Below are 22,725 nucleotides of genomic sequence, written 5' to 3' on the forward strand. Positions count from 1 at the left end.
ATAGGATACATTCCCATTCCCCACAAGGAGGGGGTAAGGCTTCTTAAAAATTGTCTGCAGTTGAGAAGTGCTATTTTATTGATACTACTATTGAATACTCCAAAATGTGCTGTTCTGACGCCACGGTGTTTACAAGATGAGTAGATAAAGTGAAACCTGTTTGTGCCTTTCTGTTACAATAGATGTCCAAAGAATCTCTCTTGCCTATGTAGTAACTAGATCAGATATTGCCATACTATCAAAGTGAGTGTCCTACACATCTCAAAAAACATTCACACATTAGGAGATATTCAAGTGATACATAAAGTGTTGCAGATGCATGAAAGCAATTTTACAAAAGAAAAAAAGGTTTCCAGACATTTATTTCTGGAACTGTACACCAGGTATTAAAGTACAACAAATACAAAATAATGCTCAAAAAAATCAGTGTTTATGTACAAATATTAAAACCAATGCAACAATAGCGACTTCCTCTTGAACATCTGATATTAAAACTTGTTCCGATTGTCACTGGTTTAGGTCATTATACACAGGGTGCTTATTTCAAACTGGGAAAGGCTGGAATCACTGGTGGCGTAAGAGGGCCATAATCAGAACTATACTATTTTAAACAATAATCGGTAATTTCCTTCTTTAAGTGAAAAACATTAAAAAAATAGTAACCTTGTCATTTTATAAATTACTGTATTTAGTTTCCCCTTTGTAGATAATGTGCTTGTAACTCTGGGCAAAGTGTGTCCCTGTTGGTCAGTTTATCCATTAGTTTACATTCAAAGTTGAAATATTCACTAGAGACTTTGGTTAAATTACGTAGTAATACTATGTTCTACTGGATCTGAAGTTTTCACACATTTTTGACCCTCAGTTTTAAAAATTAAAAACAGGAAACAATTGCACAATTCATTGACCTAATTGTACACAATTTAGTATTCTGCAAACAGTAATGTACATCCTTCAAGTAAATTCAGCAGTTTGACCATGACAAGAGGAAAACTAAACATTTAAAAATCTAGCATGAGAAGATGACATGACTAACAAAAGAAAAAGTATTGCTATAATCACAGCACCAGTTACACTTCTAAATGAATCAGCTATCCTCTTCAGATTCCCTGTACAGAAAAGATACATCTACCAACACTGCAATTGCCCATTTTGGATTTTTGGTTTGTTCATATGAAGAAAAAAAAACACATGGCAAAGGACAAAGAATTCATCACAGTTTGTTACAAGAATTGTGCTTCACCATCCAAGAATCAAGGCAATATAATTTCTTCATGTGGTTGCAATTCAGTTATCTTCATGCTGACCCTTAAAAACGCAATTCTTTTAATAAACAGTAACAAGTTCTCCATTTAAATGTTTAAACTGAGAGAAAAATAGGTAAGTCCAGCTTTTAAAAGAAAAATTCAATAAATAGCTATTTTACAAGGATAAAGTCATAGTGGTACAAATTTATGAATGTCACATCAAGCATGCACAAAAATGTTACTATACACAAGTAGTCAGAAAATACTGAAATAGATATCTAAAAAGATATGCAGAATGTACATATTTACAAATCTTGCAAATTATTGCCTCATTTTAACAAGGAATTAAAAGTAAATGTTACCAGCTAGCTAGCCAAGAGGCTAAATAAGATTAGAATTTAAAAATCTATTAAACTAGCTGGAAATCATTTTTCTCTCATATCATTTTCTGAATTTTGGTCAAAAGTCTTTATTAAATAACTAAAGTGTCCATTCAACTTGCTGACAATCCAAACTTTAGACAAGTCTCTGTCTATATTAAGATCCCAGCAATGCATAGATAAACTGAATATATTACTGCATCAGCTAATGAGAATGGGCATGTTCATTTAAGTGCAACTGGTATAAGCATTCAGTCATCTTTGTGTAATGATTTTTATACAGACCAGCCACTGTAAACCCATAGTTAAACTTGTATGTATAACAATGAAAAAATATGGCTAGTATTTTACAAAAGTACATAAAATGTGTTGATTCATAAACAAAAGAAACAAGGTACAAAGTTCAGCACAAAACACAGCAACAAGAAGCTGACAACTTGGCTACAAATGTCAGAGTACAACACAGGGCCAAGGCTACCCGTTATTTACTGTGTACTTACTAGAATTACATATTTCAGATTTAAGTTAAAGAATGGATAACAAATTATCACTAACTACTTTTGTCCACTGTGCTAAACTAATTTTTATGGTAAATGTGCTATTGCGTAAACAGTTCAAAGCAATCTTCATTACAATGCTGTAAAGAAAACTCGGGGGTACGCTGCATCCAAAACTCAGGATGTCAATGCAGTTCACAGTATATATAATAAATACCCTCGTCCCTTTCAAATACTACCCAAAGTCTCTACTACTATATTACTCAGCATAACCTTGAAGCAATTACTACAAATATTACCAATGCAGTCAAACTTAAGCATTAAAAAAAATGCAAGCAAATTAGTGGCAATTAAATCTGCATTACAGACAGTGCAAAGAAAAGTCTGGGTGCGTGTGGGAAAGCCTACTGCAATTCAATTGTACTGGGCTAAACTTCAGAATCTCGTAAACAAAAAATGAAAAAAGCACAAACCTGAAAGTCGTATGCTCTGGAAGCATATCACATACCAATACTATGTTTTGTTGGAATCTGTAACACAACTTAAATAAAAGGGTATTAAATGGAATCATTTATGGTCACCCAAAATTTCATCTGAATATTCACCAAAAAATTGATTGGAATAAACAATTATTTTGAGTATGAGATGCACTTGTACTTCTGTCAATCCCCATTGAGAAAAGTACTGAAATGCCATTTTGAGACAAATGACTTGCCAAAAGAAATAAACGTAATCCATGCTAAAGAAAATTTTCAAATGTATACTTCAAGGTTGTACTGCACTATATAAAAATCTAGATAGTCTCTCAAATGAACTGCAGTGCTCCAAACAATTTAAGGTGTGTCCCAAATAGAAATCATTTAGTGGTCAATCCTAAACTGTGCAGACTGTGGCTTTATACATCAGCTGCCTTAGAAAAAAGTTGATACACAATAACTGATGTTATTTATTACATTACATTCTTCAAAGTTGTGGACAAAACCCCATCAGAATACAATATTCTAAAATGCATTTGTTTAGCCAATAAGTTTAAGTACACAGAAACCTTCTGGCAGTTAACTACTTCTGTGTAAGGTAGCCATGGCCTATATTTTTGCAACAGCATCTAAGTGTATGTCTTCACACTTTGCTCATACAGTCCCTTGTGCTCGCTTCCACCAAGATGAACTCGCTGTTTTGTAAACCGAAGTGCCCTAGTTTAGTATCACATGAGAGAAGGTTCCATTAAAAAACATCCTTGTTTGTGCAGTTTAAATTAAAGAAACCCATCCCTGCCTTATAAAAAAAATAAAATGCTACATTGAGCAGGAATCAGGATCTGTACCTGTAAACATTGTTATTCCACTGCATCTGTTACGGCAAAAGCCACTCCAATCAGTTCACAACTTCTGTGCTGGTTTTGAGATGGTGACCTCTGTCTACAGGCTTTAAAAAAAATTGAAGCAGAGCTTAAAGCTGCACCAGAGTTCTCTTAATCCCAAACTCTGCCGAACATCATTGACATTTCCACACGTATGGATTGAAAAATGAAATTATTCTTGATAAATCAAGATATAGTTCTATACATACAAAGACATCACTGATGTCATAAAGTTCAAACTTCCAGTGAAAGACTAAGCAAACCTGACAGTTCTCATCAAGTCTGCTGCTGCATTAAGTACCCACTGTTTTTGTAGTTCACCACTGGAATCATTCTGAGTGAAGGGCAGTATGTTGGTGTAGAGTGTGGGCACTAATGAAACCATTTGTCTCATTTGCAGATAGACTGCTGAAGTCAGCCACTGAGACAGCCATTTTGGCACTGGTAATATGATGTGTGTGGTTCTCAAAGTCCACACCCAAGTTATTTACAGAAACATCATTCATAAAGGATTCAGGGACCGCAATCCCCATTTTTAATCTCTTGGCAGGTCTCTCTGACTCTTCACTGCACATGTTCATTGGGTTTAACTCCGAGTGATAAAATCCAGTCTCAAATAAATTAAAACAATCATTTTCACCATTATTAGGCAAGGTAAGCAACTCTTCTGTTACAACAGGCACATGATTAACTGGTGCTCGGGGTAAGCTGTCCAGAGGAGAAAAGGCATCTTCCAAGCAGTTCACATCTGTAGAGTGGCAGACTGTAGCTACACTATTGGTCAATGCTGAAAAAAAAATGAACACACAATTTAAATAAAAATAGACTTTCTTGAGGTACAGTTACAACAGAAAACGGTCTTTTAAACCTTCAATATTGATTTTTCTTGATTTACCTGTCAAGTCATTGGCAGTGATAGAGTTCAGAATGCTTAGCTGTTGATCAGGAATGGGCTCTGTTCTGCTGTTAGAAGTTAAGGCTGAAGAATGTACTGCTCCACCAAGGGCTTCTGCTTCATCTACCAACCGATCCATATAGTCCCTAGAAAGACATCCTTATATTAGAAACAGGTGTGTGACTAGGAGATGGATTTTATTTCTTTTATCCAACATCACTGCAGCATTTCACCACCCTGATGAAAGTTGGAAAAACCTCTAGATGCAAAACTGACAACAGAAAGGATATATTCCAAGCACTCTATACTTACGTTACCCCTGGATGATGGTTGTACCTCTTCTTTCCAAACCTTGTTTGCTGAGCAAAGTAATCATAACGTTCTGATTTCTTCCACATGTAGTAGAATGCTACACATTCAGCAACTGTTCTAGTTCTCACCTAAAACGGGGCAGGAAGAATTAACATGCTTGTTTATAAAAAAAAAAGGGGGGGAGGGGTGAAGGGGGCAGGTTTGTAGTATTCTCCATCTTTCCCATTCTCGTACATTCTCTTTAGTTAGACCATTCCCATAGCAAGAGCAAGTTACATTTTTGATTAAGAGAGTCTTCTAATAATACAAATTTGGAAAAAGTACTTATTTTATATCCACTTGACAAGACAATTTAATTTCTGTCCTGGACACTCACTCAGTCTCAATGTAAAACTTATTTTTTTAAAAAAAAGACTGGATTTTCTGTAGCTGAGCAGACTAATGGCTCAATCTCAGTTCATAACTGCACATTTTGACTCTTCATAAATTGTTAAGAAAAAAAGGGAGGAAAGCTAAGAGCAGTATGAAGAGTAATAAGCTAAAAGAGAAAATAAGTAAGGTATAATGGAAACCCTCCTTTTTGTAAGGTTAGTTAGCGGAGACTGCCCAGTCTCCGACACCAGGTGTGTGCAAAACTAGACTATTAAAATGGAAGTAGTCCTCAGAGATGGTCTAGATGATCCAGAAGATCCATTTTATCTCTATTATCCATGAATCTACATGCACTGTGCAATTTGAGGTTTCATATATACTTGTTTCCCTTATACAAAGGAGAAAAAGTTTCTGAGAGTTTCTGAAAGTTCTGAAAGTTTCTTAAGAATCCTTAAGTCTATCTAGGCTCTTATTCCATGTATTATTCCTTCCCCTCCATCCCCCTACAGTAGCGTCCATCCTTCCATGAGGGGTAGATGGGTCTCCTTGCTGAGTCAGTTTACATCGCCACTCCTTAGCCAAAAGAATTACTGTTGAATGACAATTGCACAGTACTCCACTTTCCTGCCAGCACCTTAGTGGCTGAGCCCTATGGCCTGGTGGCTATGAGATGGATAGGCTAATTAGGATATATTTTATTATTTTGCCTGATCTAGACTCAGAGAATGAATCCACGGCAGTGCAAAGCCAGAGCAGCATAGAGGATAACACAACAAAATTATATTATAAATGCATAAATGAATGCAATGTGAATACAACACTATTTCAGAGACTAATAGGTTGACTGATCTTGAAAATGTTGACTGTTGAATGATGTTTGTGGTAAAGTGAGCATGCAAATCACATATCAGCTATAATACATTGCCCCTTATTTCACTCTAGGCACTGCTTCTGATAAAATCTATAAAAGCAACTAATTTAAGTGACTAAAATACCTCTCTCCATCCAATTTAAATACATAACACTTACCTTATTTTTCTGTATGAGATGAAAATCTTTCCCGTAAATCAGAAGTGCATGTTCAAAGTTTCTGCATTCTTCTTCTGTCCAAGCTGTCATCTCTTCTAGATGATTCCCAAAATAAGAACAGCAATTATTTTCAGATAATTTCCATCAGATACTGAGTTACAAACATTTGTACTGTAAGATTCATGAAAATCCACATGCACTTTGAAGAGCAACTGCTAAATTCTTTAGACTTTGTCTTATTCTTAATACACTGAAGCCTCTAATTATACTCTGTTAGAAAACTGACTGAATCGGCTAATCATCAACTCCGGATGCACTATTTTGTTCACTGAATGATGAAGGATAGTTACAGAGTTTCATTTATTAATTTTTTTAGTTTATTTATTTTTAGTCATCCAGGTCCAGGTGCACAAAAGAGCTTGGACACCTAACTGCTACTTTAAGTAGCAAAATCCATGATTTAGGCACCACCAAGATCCTCAAAACCCTTGCTTAGCTGCTGCCTGACCATGGAGGCACATAAAATCCTTAGGTGCCAGAGTTTCCACCATTAAAGTTCCTTAGGCACCTAAGTTTCTTTTTAGGTCTATGGCAGTTGAAGGAGATTAGCACTATACAGAAGAGGTTTCTGCAGTACCAAGCCCCAAGTGTGCCTTTGCTTTCATCTGTGCATAGGGTGAAAGGGAACTGCAGGGAGTGAAAGACCAATCCCTCTGTTATTTGTAGGGATCAGCTCTACTAACTTTTAAGGAAAGCATAAAGTGGAGCTATCCTGTGCTGATGAAATACATTCAGGGTTCGGTACAGGAAAGGGTGGGGCCACATCACAGAGCCAGCTATGGTTTCTTGATTCTCAAGCAGCCTTGACATGAGTTAGAGCAGCCTATAGTCTGCTCTAACTTAAGATAGCTGGCTCTGATCTCAGAAGTACTATAAACTGCTGAGAAATGCCACAGTCTTGCTGTGCTCCACTTCCTCCCTACCCCACCAGAGTAGGGAAGAGTGAAACTGCTGGTGGTGTAGGAACTGGCTCTGCCAGCTTTACACCAGCTGTGAACTCCTCCAGTAGAAATTCCCAACTGGCCAGCTACAGTCACGTTACATCCACTTTGTCCCATTCAGGTAGTGAAAAGGGTAATGACCTAAGGCTGAGAACCTGGTCTCCATATTTCTGTACATTATAACTTTGAAGAGAGTCTTAAAGTATTCCATACTATTTCAGAAATCTCTTACCTTGAGATGCCTTTCCGTTTGAGCAATACCTCTCAATTGCTTCTTTTATATTATGGTTACATTTGAGTAGTTCATAGAGTGCCTGTGAAATTAAGGAAATATTTTTGTTTAAAACAAGTCATTTAAAGTTTGTAGCTAAGCAGTTTAAGATACTGTGTCTAACTTCAGTGATCAAATCACATAACAGTCAATTAATTTTTAACTATATAAAATGAAAATTTCATAAACAAAAACAATTTAAACAAAAAGTTACATACCACTTAAAATAAGGTTTCACAAGAAAATATAAGTGGATATCTAAAAGCTGGATGTGAGTTATACCGAGAACTGTTTGTTAAGAACATAATCATATACACGTGCTTTATCACAAACATTGATATTATAGACCCCAATCCTGCCAATCCTTATTCACGTGCTTAATATTAAGCATATGCTTAAGTACTGGCAGGATCGGAGTCTTACTTTGCACTTCCTGTGAAAAAGAAATGTTTGACTATTTTCTTACCTGTTACACATACGCACAAAGAGAACGCACACTAGTTTGAAGGCAATGTGTCATAAATGGAGATATAAAACATACTTGTTCATTGTCCCGTGTGTGTATTCCTTCAGGAATTCTTCCAATATTTTTTTCATTTCCAGTTCTTAACGAGGTCTCAAAAAGGTATTCTTTAACCTTAATCTCTGAAAGCACCTCAGGTCTCCAAAGTAACTGATCTTCATTTTCATACACTGTTAAGAGGCAAATCCATTGAGATACAAATAAGGTTGTGAGTGTAAGCAAGCATGCACACATATCCTGTTTTTCATATTGTAGACCAAATATCAGCAGATGTAAATTTATATGGCCCCATTGAATTTATATACATTAGCTTCTGGCACAAATGTTTTAAAACTACGACTTAAGAAATCAGCAGCTTCCCCAAAGATAGAAAACAAGAAAATAGCTAGAGGTAATCAGATCAAACACATTGACAGCACCTTGTCACATGCACAAATACCATATACTTCACTGAAGAGATATGCCTTGCACTGTGCCACAAAGTTAACAGCTTCAGGCTATTTTGGAACAAGGAGGGAAGGGACTGAATTCAAAGGACAAGGACCTGTCACCAAAAAATCTACTGGCCACTAGAGAATTCAAATCAAGAAATTTATGCATATTTACACATGATGAAGTTGGGTGTTTTACAAATTAGTGAATATAGTCACACCTCTGTTTGCTTAGAGTTGCACACAATCATTGAAAACAGTAAAAAAGAATAAACCAATAAATGAGCAGTAAAAAATATGAATTCTAGCACTACATTTATTCCTCACTCAGTTCAAACACTTTCCATGCTGTAAAAAAGCAGGTGACTAAGCAATCACTGTCTTCAAAAAAGCTTGTTGCTATATATTATTAGAAGGGCTGTCTTGACGCTAATATTGGGATTTCTGGCTCAAATAGTCATCAACTACTAGCATAAGGGACATACAAGTTCTGTAATGAGTTTGGGTTGTGCATTTATACATCTTATATCAAATCACATTGGAAAAAATCTAATGTGCAAGTAAGTGGCTTTTATAAATATCTTCTACGTATAACAAAAAACGAGACATGACTTGAACGTTAATCATCATTAGCAGCAAACATTCATTCAAATTTAAATCCCAGTTTGCCTGCTATTAAAATATTTAATGTTACGAACAGACATTTTTGACATTACATTTAACATTTCATACAGTCTGAAAACAATGCAAAATTAGATAAATTATCTGATTCAAGGCAGTCAAAGGAATCAAAGGCTGGTACAGCCCAAGAGAGTGAGGAGGATCTGCACCTCCTAAAATGAGGAGGGATTTAAAAACAAACAAAAAAAACCCCGTCACCTTATAAGATACTTTTGCTGCCCAAGAATAGAAGATGTTTTCACAAACAGTAACATTACAAGACTGAATTTAGAGCTGTCCCAGGGAACACAAAGCCCACGCCACCAGAATCACCACTGCTTTTGTCACTGTTACCAAGGATGTACATTTCATATACTTCTAATTTCTAAAATGAAGTCTTAGGAAACGTCAGGAGTTTTATTAAAAAACAAAAAACCCATAACAAGACTCGTAATATTACAGCTGTATAAACCTCTCAGCTGTTCTCTCCTACGCCCTATCCTTAGGCTTTCCAGGTGTCATTTTTTCTTTAATAGCCAAACTACTTAGCACTATATTCAACTGTTTTAAGGCGGTCGTATTTCCCTATCATTGTATTTAACTTTAAATTATTAAAAGTGATTCCAGAAAGGATACAGAGGAATAGAATTATAGACAAATGGCATAATGGAATCTGAAAACAACAAAAGCACCCACAGGCTTGTGTTTGATTAGATTTGCTTTCCGATAAAATTTTACAGGTAGAAAAGGTCATTCAAAACAATTTTGAAAGTATACAGAAAAAAAATGAATACCATCCAGTTATTGATGCACTGGACAATCAGTTCCAAGATTTCCTAATGTATCTGGAAGTGAGGAAGTTTCAGTTTTAATACTTACCTTTTCTGAATCCTACAGCTGTTTCTGCCCCAACTTTCTGGATGGTAATGGTAATCAGATAAAAACCTCATCTAAAACTGAATAAATCCACTTTTTTCCTACTGAAACTAATTTTTACCTCAATTTTAGATAGGGACAGAATTATGCAACAAATGGTATAAAGAAAAGCACATTTATAGAATGATCACAGGATTTCTCTCTTTCCAAAACTACTCAGCCAATAAAAGGAAATTATTTAGAACGGAATTTGTTGCTTAATGTTTTCCTGCAGCAGTTTTGTATCCCACAAAGCTATGCCAGTCTAAAGGCAATACAATAATATTCTTTGATTATGGCTGAAGTGCCTGACCTCTCTAAAAGACAAGCAAAGATGCTCTTTCTGAAGGTCACTGAATAATGGATCTCACGATCAATTGCAGTTTGAATTTTCTGTGGGTAACAAGCTCTTCCTGGAGCCATTTTATGGTTCCATCTAGTATTATTATCCTTCCGGTTTAATATTTGATTTTTCTTATTTCTCCTTTTCAATGAGAATTTTATACCCAAAGTTATTCATTGGGATTAAATATTACAATGAGATAATTTAGTTGCGCTGTTTTGTCTATTTTGTCTTGGCTATTATTGTTATAACTTCTGAAGTCAATTTTTTACCTCATGATTTTTAAGTAAACTTTAATATTTTTATTTAAACAAGCAGAAGTAAAACAGAAGAACTTACCCTTTCCGTCATCACTGTACTTGCCCAGGTAAGGTGGTATTTCAGCCTGATACTGTGAACCAACCATTATTTCCTGAAGGTTTAAAACAAAACAAACAGACAAAAATCACACATGCACACACTTTAACTTTACACTCTCAGACATGTGAGCATTAAAAATGTCAATACAAGATGCATTTGATTCCAGGATTAAAGCACTGTCTTAGATACATAAAAAAAGAATCTGAAATAAAAACAAACTGTAAGAAAATTCCACTGAGATTTATTATGCGTAAGTAATTAATACTTCAGTTACCTTCCTCAAATCTTCAGATGAATTACAAGTGTCTGCCTCAACATCTTCACCATCCGATTCCTTATCTCCGTCATACGTAGTGTTTGCTTTATATGCACGCACACACACACAAAAAAGTGTTACTTAGCATTATTTTACAGTTTGCACATAGAACTACATGACTGCATCTGTTTTACTTTACTTTAACACTAAACAAGAGCATCTGCTTTCATTTAGAGACAATGGTCAATAGCTCTTAATAATTTGCTTTTCTGTGGAACTGCAGCATAAAAGTTAAACAGTAGAAGGTACTTTCACTGCAACTGATTGTGTTAGAAATGGATAGCTGACTGTCAAAGGAAATAAGATAATTTTCCTATGTTAATTTGTCTCAAAGGCACTGCAAGTATAGGTCTGGGAAACAGCAACAGAAAGATACTAGTACTACAATTTAACCCGGAGTTAACCACAGCAAAGTAATCTGAAAGGCAACTGTTCTCTACACTGTCCATTTTAAATTCTGTTATCCAGCTGTTTCAGGGCCATTTAAAATATTGAGCTAAACATGTATGTATCAATTTGGAAAGAAGTATGAGAAAAGATATGGTAGAGATATAAAATAACAAATAGTAGATTAAAAGAAAGTTGATTGTGTGCTCCTCTTTACCCTTTCCTGTAAACAAGGATAAGAGGGCACTCCAAATAAAAGCCAAATTAATAACCGGGTATTTGTCAAGAAATTAACCCATCATATTTTTTCTGTGATCACAACTCAATGGAAAAGTATCAGATTCTATAGTTGCATCATCAGTAATCTCAACAAAAAAATGATACCCTTAGAACATCCTGCGAAGTGCCAGTGTACCTCAACTTCCAGTAAAATCAATGGTGTGGATTGCGCCCTAATTTTGTAATTAGGACAGTCTTTCTATACATCTATACAGCGCTTAGAATGTTTCAGCACTACTATAGCATTAGTTTTCTTACATCTTAAAGGTCGAGGAAAGAAGTCTGTAGCTTCATGTGAAGTAACTGATGGTGTCAAGTCATCAGCAGAAGACTGTGTTTCTTCATCATCACCTGACAAGAGGTCTTTAGCTATTTCCTCCTGTATCATTAAAGAAAGAAAATCAAAGAATAGGTTGGTAGCCTTTGCACTAGCAAGTTAGAGGTTATATTAGCAAACACATTATCTAACTTTTTACCAAAATTTATTCTATTCTTCTACACTCCCCAAAAACTTAAACACAAAAAAATCAGAATCATATTCCTAAGATTTTTGAAGTATAGAAACCAAAAACAGTGTGAAAGTGGTTTTTACCACTCACTCCAGAGCTGACTCTGAGGTTCTTCATCCTGACCTCATTAAAACCCCGGGGGACGGGGGGGTGGGGTTGGGAGAGGGGGTTGGGACAGAGAGTTGCCCCAAGTGAAAAAACCCACCGGGGATTGCCCCCAAACCTGAACCAGCCCAGGGATCTCTGGAGACCCTGTGGCTGTGCATCAACTTGGCCCCTCTGGAGCTTCCCCTAGTCCTAGCATCACAGCTCCACTGGAGCTGCACTACCAGGAACTGATCACTGACCACGTCGTCCCCCAGAACTCTGTGGAAGAATTAATACAGCCCAGACCCATATTTCTTTTTCTGAGGGTTCTCTGCAGGACTGCACAAAGGATTATGTGAATCCTGTTGTCCTGCTCCACTCAGTCTCCTTCTGCTAATAGTGAACAGCAACTTCTACAGAGATTGTAGATGCATCTGAGCCTCCCTTTCCAACTTCTCTGTGTGGAAGAGGAAGAACTGCATATGGATATGCATCAGGTAACAATCCAGACCACGTTTTTTTGTAACCATACGGTAACACTGAAATGTGCATCCTAATGGACTCTAAAGTGCACAGCAGTCAGTTTAAAAGTTCAGGAGAACTGGAAAAACCATCTCCAAGAGTCACAATTTAAAACACTAAAGTTTCAGGTTTTGTACTAATTGCATAATACACCCAGTCTCTGCATATCTGAAAGTTTCTCTCTCACCTGCCACAAATCTAATACTTTTCATATCCAGTTGAAAGAAACGCTCCAAAGTATTCAGGAGCAAGTTTTCAAATTAATTGTGTATCCACAGAAATTTTGATAAGCTGTATATAATTTGAAGCCATAAATAATACTCCCCAACTTCACACACATTACTGAAAGTTCCAAATTTAAAAACTTTTTAAAAAGTTATATTAAACAAAATAAAACTATAAGTCTTTAACATTACAAATGACTCAAGAACCGGTTCTACTTTCTTTTATGCTCATTTAGCATCAATAACTTTAATGAAATTGTGCCTCATTTACAAGCGTACTGTAAGTAAGTAAAATCAGAGTCAGATTCTCAATGTCCATTAAGAGGACTAGTGTGGATACTTTGCATTCAGACGAATAGGTGTCAATAACTTTTGTATTACCAAGAGAAAGACAAAGATCACGCAGGTTCCTAGTTTTAAACTTAAATACAGATAAAAATGTTTTTGACTTACTTTGTCCAGAGTCATATCTGGCAGTTCATCCGCAAGTTCACTTGGGGAGCTATCTGCACTGGAACCTGCTATAACTGGAATTGTAGGTTCATAGCCATAGAAAGCCAGTAAATCTTCTAAAGGCATGCTTCCTTCCTAATATAAGAAAAGTTATAAATATTTAACATTTTAACATTGTCAAATACTTCATATTGTTGTACAGGCACAAAGGGACAAGATTAATTTTGAAATAGTTTAATAGTGAATTGAAAAGGATTATAACTCTCCAATTCCAAAAAGAAGAATACTGTCTTTTTAGAAAAAAAATTGGGTAAGTATTTCAAATTTTTTGAACACATGGCTGAATTTAGCTCGTAATCACATACTGAGGCACATTCAAAATCTGTTTCAAATTTCTCCAAAAATGATTTACTGGAGATATATATATATATATACACACACACACACGAAAAGGCTTAGAAGTAAATATTAACTGAATATAAAAACAGTTTATAAATCACTTGATCCAGTGTAAAGTATGATTAACTAAACTAAAATTTCTTTATGATACCAGATACACTGGACCCTCGCTAGAACGTGGGGTTTGGGATCCATGTGCGGTACCGCGTTATAGCAGGGGCCGCATTACCATGGATCCCAATTTAAAATTTGGGATCCATCACCGCACTATATGCGAATCCACACTCTAGCGATGCGCGCTCTAACGAGGGTCCACTGTATATTTAAAAATATGAAATAGTGAAGCAGGAAGCAACCATATTATCAACTTAAAGACTGAAAATGTGGCAAGATGTTATAATCACAGCTGCAGCCAGAGAGAAAAAAAGCAGCCAGCAACAGATTTTCACAGGAATTGTTAGTTTTTGCTTCTACCCACCCCCAAAAATACTTTTTATACTGATTTCCCAGTTTTTTTGTTTTGGGGAAGGAAGGAGGAGGAGAAAAAAATAGGGAGACTGACGAAGAAGGTGAGCTGAGGAAGAACTGGGGAGGGCAACTGCATACCAGCAGCTTTTGATAATCTTGTCTTATTACTTGTCATCAGGCTGTATTTCCTATTGCAATTAACAAAATGGCAATTCCCAGGTATTATTCAGTTGCCTGATTCATATCAATGGAGATATAAAAATATTGTTTTAAAATTCTTGTTGAACTCACATTCTGATTAAGTGATTTTTTTCTTGTAGTCATCTAAGGCCCCAGCAAAGACTTCTCACAGTGAGTACAGTTAAGCACATGCTTAAATCTTTGCAGGATTGTGACCTAAAACAATATATCCTTTAATTTATTGGCACTGATTCTCTCTCTCTTCCAAAATAGCAGCAAATAGGTAATTTTGTGGAGTAATAGTTTACCCAGTGTAGTTTTTAAAACCATGTTATTTCTGATTTACAACTTCATGTGTGAAACCTACAACAAAAATTGGTAATTTCTAAAAGATAGAGTTGGTGGTATGGAAGCCTACCAATGTGCAGTGTTGTCCCACATACAGCAAATACAACCTTGCATTATTAAACATATACAGCCAATTTCAGATCTGGTGGTACCACGTGCATCTCCTTGGAAATCTCTGGATTAGATTTCTGCAGGTATGTGAATGGTGCTATAAGCAGCTCAGCAATCCGCAGTACAACTATCATCAATTTGACATTCAGTGGATTTGCAAAATGGGTGACACGCAGACAAGGATGAAGATGGGGTGTAACAGGAAAAGCTACTAACAGAAGAGTGTAAAATAAAGCAGGAGGGGCCAAGTTATTTTGCCCATTTACAGAATGGCAAATTGATGCAAGCTAAACTCACTTACACCCATTTTCTGACTCAGAACCACCATTATTTGGCCCATAATACTTAAACAAGGCTATGGAATAAAGCAATTGATGGTAAGAATGAAATCATGGCCATGATAAAATAGTTTATACCGTGCTTTATCAATATTCCGATTTGACATGAAACTAGTCCTCATTAAATACTATTTGTGGTGTATGCTTTTAATACATTTCCCACTTAACAAAAACAAGAACCGAGACAGTGGTATCAGATACTATAAACACAAGACAAACTTGTTCCAGGGGTAAGTAATTTCTCTTCCAAAGCAAAAGCACTATTGTCATATTAATTAGAAGGGAAGTACTTTTAATTAACACAGCTCTGAAATCTTTGGAACTGATCAACTGAGTCCTGTTGTAACTTCGAACTGAAGATCCACCCACTTTATCCAATAGCTAAATCTGACTATTTTAAATTGGTTGCAAAGGCATTTACGATTGTTTCAATGGAATTTCCTTAAACAAGATAAATGAAAGAGAAGGTAGAACATCCTTTGTATTTACTAAAGTAAGTACAGTGTAGCTGTATGATTAGGAAAAGAAGGTCAAAAGCCACTCTCCTACCTTTTCTAAATCTTCAATTTCAGAGCTGAAGTTTTTGCCCTCCTCCATCATTTCCTCCTCTTCAAGAGTTCTCTCATCATCATAGTCATGTACCAACATTTCAGCAGTAGGGTCAAAATCATGATCCTCAGAAGATAAAGAGCCAACTACAAGAAAAATAATATGAATCACTTTACCAACATACAAAGCCATACTATAATCAAAATAAGACTGTGTGCATTCTTTTAAATGAAAGGTCAATCCTTACTCTATATCTAGAGAGTAACAAGTTTTCAAGTGGCTTTAACTGGAACTCCATTTTTGTACCTGTAAACTGTAGGTACAATTTTTTGCTCTGCATTTTGAGCCACTTGGAGATCTAAGGAGATTATGTTGAAAGTGAAGCAAATTAGGTCAATTGCAGAAAGTCTAGTCCTATCTACACATTTTACTGTGTATAAGATAAGAACCACGAGATTCTTAAAAAACATGTCCAAAATGAGCATTACAATGTAAAATATAGTTCTGACACAAGGTTTTAGATTTGATGCTGTAACTAGAAGCAGAATGTTGCTTGTGGAGCCTGTTTTTGACCAGAGATGAGCATATCTTTTCACTGTTAGAATAGCCAGCCTAGCTTCAAAGCTGTTCTAATGAATCCACTTTCTTCTAATAGCAAAATAAGAATTGAGCACCTATGTCAGAAGAATTTAGTCCCATGAATGAGATGTTTCATTAAAATTCATTGCATTCTATGTAGTTTATTCAGAATGGAGGAACAAACTCCACTGGAGTTCTAATTCACAAATAAGATACATGAAAGATACAGAACAAGAAACCGACTACATTCATTTATTAATTTATTTGGAATATAATGTAAGTGGCAACTATCTTGCTACATTATTTAAGTGACTACCTACAGTCTTTTTTATTCTTTTTACAATTCTGTTGCTTTGCATTTTCTAATTTAAATACATTTTTATGACAATATTAGAAAGGATGCCATTAGATTTAAAACATTTTTAAAAATAAGTATTCTACACCACAAGACTACATTCCACATCACAGATTACTGAAACAAAGAACTTTAAAAATTTAACTGTTCACTATTCTATTTACTTATTGCATTCGTTCAGCTAGGGAAGACAGACTAGCTAGTTACACTTTCTTTTCCATTCAGTTTCACTTTCAGGTTCAGGTTCTTTTGCAGTAGCACTATGTTGCAATTTTTAGATCGCAGAAAGTGCCCAGAAATATTTTTGTTAGGAACTGATTTCAAATTTCATTGAAACATTCATATTGGTCCTAGATTTCATAAAGACATACACCTTACTTCTGGGTTCAAAAGCAAAGTCTCATAATACTAATTTTTAAAGATCCTTCCCTTTATTGCTAACCTGAAGATTTTTAAAGCATTTAATTTCTTGTTCACTTTCTAGATTTAAACATCTACTTTCTTTTTCAACATTATTTTCATTATCCAGAAATAAAACAAACACTCAGTTTCATTTTCCAGTTCTCACTAGAACAATATTGTTTGAGTTCACAACACTGCAGGGAAACATTTCAAACCAAAAGTTGTTCCTTTTATATTTTAAAAAAAGCACCAATTAAAACTTGACAATTCGTATTAGTTCTTGTAGAACTCTCAAAATTTACAGAGCCTAAAACTAGTTGATAATATCCTTTTAATTACAATAACTACATTTACATGTTGAATTTTTTAGTTACATTGTTTAGACACTGCTCCCTCCCACAGCTTCTAAAGTAGTATTCAGATACATAATTGTTAAATAATAATTTCAAATATAAAATGCAGTACATTATATATTCTGAAACTACACTTGCCAATTGCTGCACTCTGTTGTTTTACATTTGTTTGTATAACTAAAGTGGGAAGTGTATTCCATTTACAGTCTTTAAACAAAAATATACCATTTACTTAACTAACTTGGAATATTCAATAATGGATCTGAAAGTATTTTTATTCAGATATGTAAACATTTATTTTAAATTAATAAGTTTAACAAATGTAATTAAAATGCAGCCAATTAAATTATAAAGACTAATTTTTGTTATCAAAGATAAATTACTTTTTGAGCTCATCTGGAGAATGACAACTGTTCATGAACAAAAGCAAAATAAGGTCCCAATCCTAAAAACACTTATGCATTAAATTAATCTTACACATGAACAGTCCTGCTGAAGTCAGTGGGAATATCTGCATGTGTAAAGTTAAATGTGTATAATTTTTTTCAGGATTGAAGCCTTAGATGGGGGATAAATAATAATACTTAGTATTAAGGTTAAGACAAAAGAGTAAGTAATAACTGAAAAGTGTTTGAAACTTGTTAATAACAAGTATCAGAATTTTAGGAGCTTGTAGTTAAAGGATATCAGTAAGGTAGTCACTCTCTTAAGTCTACATATTTTTATTAAGAAGTTCACTTCCAAACGTTTAAAAAATACAAAACAAAACAGGTGACACAAGGATACATAATTGGGTAATTAGTTGAGACTACAGATTTGGTGAAAGAATTGCTCTAAAGTATACTCCATCTGTTATTCGGCAGTAAACTGGAGACATGGAAATAAAACATTTAAAGTGAACTGGGGGGGGTGGGGGGGAAGGAGGGGGAACTTCGTAAAGAAGTAGAAAAAGTTTGTGGTGGGTCTTTGACAGAAGCACCTGTAACCCAACCCCTACCAAACGCTACCCAGCTGTTGGGACCATAGAAGGAAATAAACAGGACAAACCTGGGCTCGAACTTCCAAAGGAAGCCTGGAATATAAAGGAGAAAGAGGCAGAGCTGTTAGAGGGATGCGCTGCAAATGGGAATCGGGGAAGGAATCCTACAGCCAGGTTAACAGGTAGATTTCTCAATCATTTCAAGTTCCCTGTCTCCTCGCATCGCTCTCTGCGAAGGAGTCTCTCTGTCCTTCCCCCAGGTTTCTTCTTCCTCCTCCCCGCTATCTCCTGTCTCTCCCCATCCCCCTAGGGTAGACGCCTCATTTCTCCTCCTCAGCGCTTTTCTCCCGTCCCCTCCGTCCTGCCCCTCCATCCCAATCCCCACTGCCCCAGTCTCTCGCTTGCTGTCTCTCCTCCGCCACATCTCCTCTCTCCCCGGCCCGGTCTCCTGCCAGGCCCCGGAGAAGGAGCCCCGTCCAGCCACCCCAGCTCCCCCGGTCCGGCCAGGAGGTGACAGGGAGTGACGGAGGGAGCCGGACCGGCCGCCGCCTCCTCCCCGCACCCCAGCCCGGGTCTCCTTCCACCGGCCAATTCCCCCTGCCCCTCTCGCTAGCCGCTGGGGCCCCTCTGCGCGCCCCGGCCACGGAACCAGCCCGCCCCGGCCGTGCCCGGGGCCTGTCCGCCGCCCCGAGGTTGGGACCCGGCACCCCGCTCCGCAGAGCGAGCGGCCGCGGCCTAGTCGCGCAGGCTCCCGCTGCCCCGGTGCGGACGGCTCAGCCAGCCCCCGTGCCGCCCCCGGAGCCCCGCTGCCGGCCTCCCGTCTCTGGAGGGAGGTTACCGGGCCGGCGGGACCAACGCGAGCGGCCTCCCGGCGGCGGGGCCCCGCAGCGAGCCGGCCGGACCCCAGCGCCCCAGTCCGCTTTCCCCGCTCACCTCCGCCATATTGGGACCGCTCGGGCTGAGCAGTAGCGCTGCGCCAAGTGCCCGGATGGGGCCGCTAAGCCAATGGCAGCCGGAGCCGGAGCTGGAGCCGTAGACGGCCAGGGAGGCTGGCGAGGAGGCGGCGCAGAGCCGAGTCCAGGGCAGCCCCCAGGGGCCTTCCTCCTCCTCCTCCTGTCCTCTCCAGGGTCTGCCCTCACCCCACCCCACAACACAGGGAGTGTCTTGGGACCCCCATCCCCAGAGGGTGCTGGGTGCTCCCCATCCCACAGCACAGGAGGCTGTCCTGGGACTCCCCTGCCCCATCCCCAGAGGGTGCCGGGTGCTGCCCACCCCACAGTGCGGGGGCTGCCCGCTGGGACCCCCGCCCCATCCCCAGAGGGCGCTGGTTGCTCCCCACCCCACAACACAGAAGTCCAGACTTCTACCCCAACCCAAGAGTGCATTCCCCATTCCACAATACATGAGCACCTGAGAGGGTGCTGAGCGCTAGCCATCCCACAAGGGGGGCTGCCCAGGGACTCTCCTGAGAGAACGCTCTTCACGCCACAATACAGAGGGCTGTCCCGATTCCCCCTACCCCAGTCAGAAAGGACACTTTCCATCCACAATATGCAGGAAAGCTGCCCAGGCACTCCTCTCCCATATGGAGAAGAGAATGGCCCTCCTGTCTTCCACTGTGTGATCCATTGAGAGAGGTCTCCTTTGCACTCTTCCTGGGTAAAGCACAAACACTAACGAGTGCTGCTCAGGGGCATATGCTTGAGGGAACGTTCTCTGTGTATATAAAATCTCCCCACTGTATTTTCCACTACATGCATCCAATGAAGTGAGCTGTAGCTCACGAAAGCTTACGCTCAAATAAATTGGTTAATCTCTCAGGTGCCAGACATAGTCTGTATCCGCAAAAAGAAAAGGAGTAACACGGCTGCAACTCTGAAACCTGGCATATAGGTGTGTGGCAAACACAACCAATTTGGTTGACTTAATGTACCCTCTCTACAAACACACACGTCATACGTCATTTGATTTCCACGGTATGCATCCGATGAAGTGAGCTGTAGCTCACGAAAGCTCATGCTCAAATAAATTGGTTAGTCTCTAAGGTGCCACAAGTACTCCTCATCATTTGAAAGCTTATTATGTCTAATTTAAGATGAGATATGATGCAGAGCTGTAAAGTGTTGCCATTACCATAGAAAAAGAGATAATGACACCATCAACATGTTAAAATGACCACTTTCAACTATTTGCATTCCTTTCTATTAATGTAATGACTCATGTATCATTTCAAAACATAAAATAGGGGTTTTTTTCTGACCTCAAAACATCACAACAACAATCTAAAGAGTACAACGAAATAAAATGTATATAGGTGTCATCGCAATGTAATAGTGCTGGTGACATTTTTAGTCAACATCATTATCATCTGCAAATTCCCCATATTCAAAGGCACTGTATACTTTTTCAGGGAGATTTAACATGTCAGTAATGTAGATTGGTATCTACATGGCTTAGTTGGTCACGTTTGTAGTAAAACACAGTGTGCCAGCCTTCCATACTTCATGTGTGTGTATAGCTGAAGTTTCCAATCATCCTCTCACTTTTAGAAGTAGTATCTACATAACCTGGAGAAAATGATCCTAGAACTTGAATGTAGGAGATGGGACATACCCCCATATTTGGAGTCCTTGTGGCATCTTAGAGACTAACAAATTTATCTGGACATAAGCTTTTGTGGGATATAATCCACTGCATCAGATGCATCCAATAAAATAAGCTTATGCCCAAATACATGTGTTAGTCTCTAAGGTGCCACAAGGACTCCTTGTTGTTTTTACTGATACAGACTAACATGGCTACCACTCTGAAACCTACCCCCATATTTGAAATTTCTCCAGTAGTGGCAGCATATGCTGAGTTACAGCATCATCAAGCTCTTTAATGATGTTTGCAAACTCAAACACCTTTTGAGTGTCAGCCGATGTTTGTCAAACAAATGCTGGAACTACCTGAGTACCTCCTCCCCGCTCTGTTCCTGACGGAATTCTGCACCCAAAAAATAAAAATTCTGCACACAATATTTTAAAATTCTGCAAGTTTTATTTGTCAATAAATAAACATGGAAGCTCCAACATGGCAATGGGGAGTAGAGACTGCATGGAGGTGGGCGATCACCCTGCAGCCTCCCCTCTCTGTCTCCGGGGACACAGACTTGGTGGTGAGGCTGCATCTGACCATGACACAGCGCAAGGGCCAGGCCTGCCCCAGATACACTCATAGGCGCCGACTCCATGGGTGCTTCCGGGCTGGAGCACCTACTAGGAAAAATTAGTGGGTGCTTTGCACCCACTGGCAGCCAAGCTCCCTTCCCCGTGCCCCCCCACCTCACCTCACCTCACCTCCTCCACTGCCTCCAGCTCCTCCCCTGAGCATGCCGCGTTCCCACTCCTCCACCTACCTCCCAGCACTTGCCGCCGCCAAACAGCTGTTTGGCAGCATAGCAAGCTCTGGGAGGAAGGAGGGAGGAGCTGGAACGTGGCGTGCTCAGGGGAGGAGGCAGCGAAGAGGCGGGGCTGGGGTGGGGATTTTGGGAAGGAGTCAGAATAGGGGCAGAGACGGGGCAGAGACTTTGGAGAAGGGGTTGGAATTTAGGCCGGAGGGTATGGGGCAGGGGTGGAGTCGGGGCAGGGCCGGGAGCAGAAGGGGGTTGAGCATCCACCGGCGTGAGCAGAAGTCAGCACCTATGGATACACCCCGGGCCCTGCCCCTCCACACCAGATGCACCAGGTGTGGGCCGGCAGGCTTAGCCTGGCAATATCCAACTGTGGAGGAGCTTAGTATGGGGGGAATCCAGGTGTGGGGTGAGAGAGTTCTGTGTGGGGCAGTTTGGGTATGAGCGGCTCTCTGGGGCATCCAGGTGTGGGAGGGATCTGGATGCACAGGGGCTTGTTGGGGTGTTTCAGATGCAGGGGCAATGGGACTCTGTAGAGGGGTCCAGGTGAAGGTGGTTGGGGCTCAGCGGGGGAGTCTGGACTTAGCAGGGGGGAGATGGGACTTGGCAAGGGGGTCCGGGTGCTGGGGGAGTGGGGCTTGTGGGGTAGGAGTTTAGATGAAGCTGGTTGGGGCTCAGTGGGATGGGGATCTGGGTATGGGGGGGTGACTTGTCAGGGTGGTCCAGGTGCAGGGAGTGTGGGACTCTTTGGGGGTGGGGATTTGAGTGCGGGGGACTCAGTGGGGATGGTCTGAGTATACAGGTGGGGGACTTGATGTGGGGGGACCTTGGTGGGAGGGTGCAGGGGGACTCAGGATGCAGGGGGTGAGGCTTGATGGGGTGGGGAGTTTGGGTGCA

General features: G+C 39.2%; 1 protein-coding gene across 5 annotated transcripts; it reads right to left on the reverse strand.

The window, feature by feature from the left end:
• Window positions 1–345: 345 nt before the first annotated feature.
• On the reverse strand, window positions 346–19,440 carry MIER3 (MIER family member 3). 5 transcript variants are annotated; one of them, XR_012158882.1, is made up of 14 exons: window positions 19,368–19,440; window positions 18,503–18,527; window positions 15,767–15,912; window positions 13,374–13,508; window positions 11,837–11,957; window positions 10,871–10,956; window positions 10,576–10,648; window positions 7,906–8,057; window positions 7,326–7,407; window positions 6,093–6,187; window positions 4,692–4,819; window positions 4,380–4,525; window positions 3,449–4,271; window positions 346–2,665 (listed from the first exon to the last, which is right to left on the reverse strand). XR_012158882.1 is itself a non-coding variant. In XM_073343970.1 (13 exons), exons 1-13 carry the CDS (start codon window positions 19,374–19,376, stop codon window positions 3,814–3,816), a joined length of 1,653 nt encoding a protein of 550 aa, XP_073200071.1. In that variant the 5' UTR covers window positions 19,377–19,440; the 3' UTR covers window positions 346–3,813. The 5 variants fall into 5 exon arrangements, 3 of the variants coding, with proteins under 3 accessions (XP_073200071.1, XP_073200069.1, XP_073200072.1); XR_012158881.1 differs by having other exon boundaries at window positions 346–3,317; XM_073343970.1 differs by having other exon boundaries at window positions 346–4,271; window positions 6,093–6,184.
• Window positions 19,441–22,725: the final 3,285 nt, after the last annotated feature.

This window comes from Lepidochelys kempii, chromosome 5 (genome assembly GCF_965140265.1).
Source record: "Lepidochelys kempii isolate rLepKem1 chromosome 5, rLepKem1.hap2, whole genome shotgun sequence".
NCBI classification, from domain to species: domain Eukaryota; kingdom Metazoa; phylum Chordata; order Testudines; family Cheloniidae; genus Lepidochelys; species Lepidochelys kempii.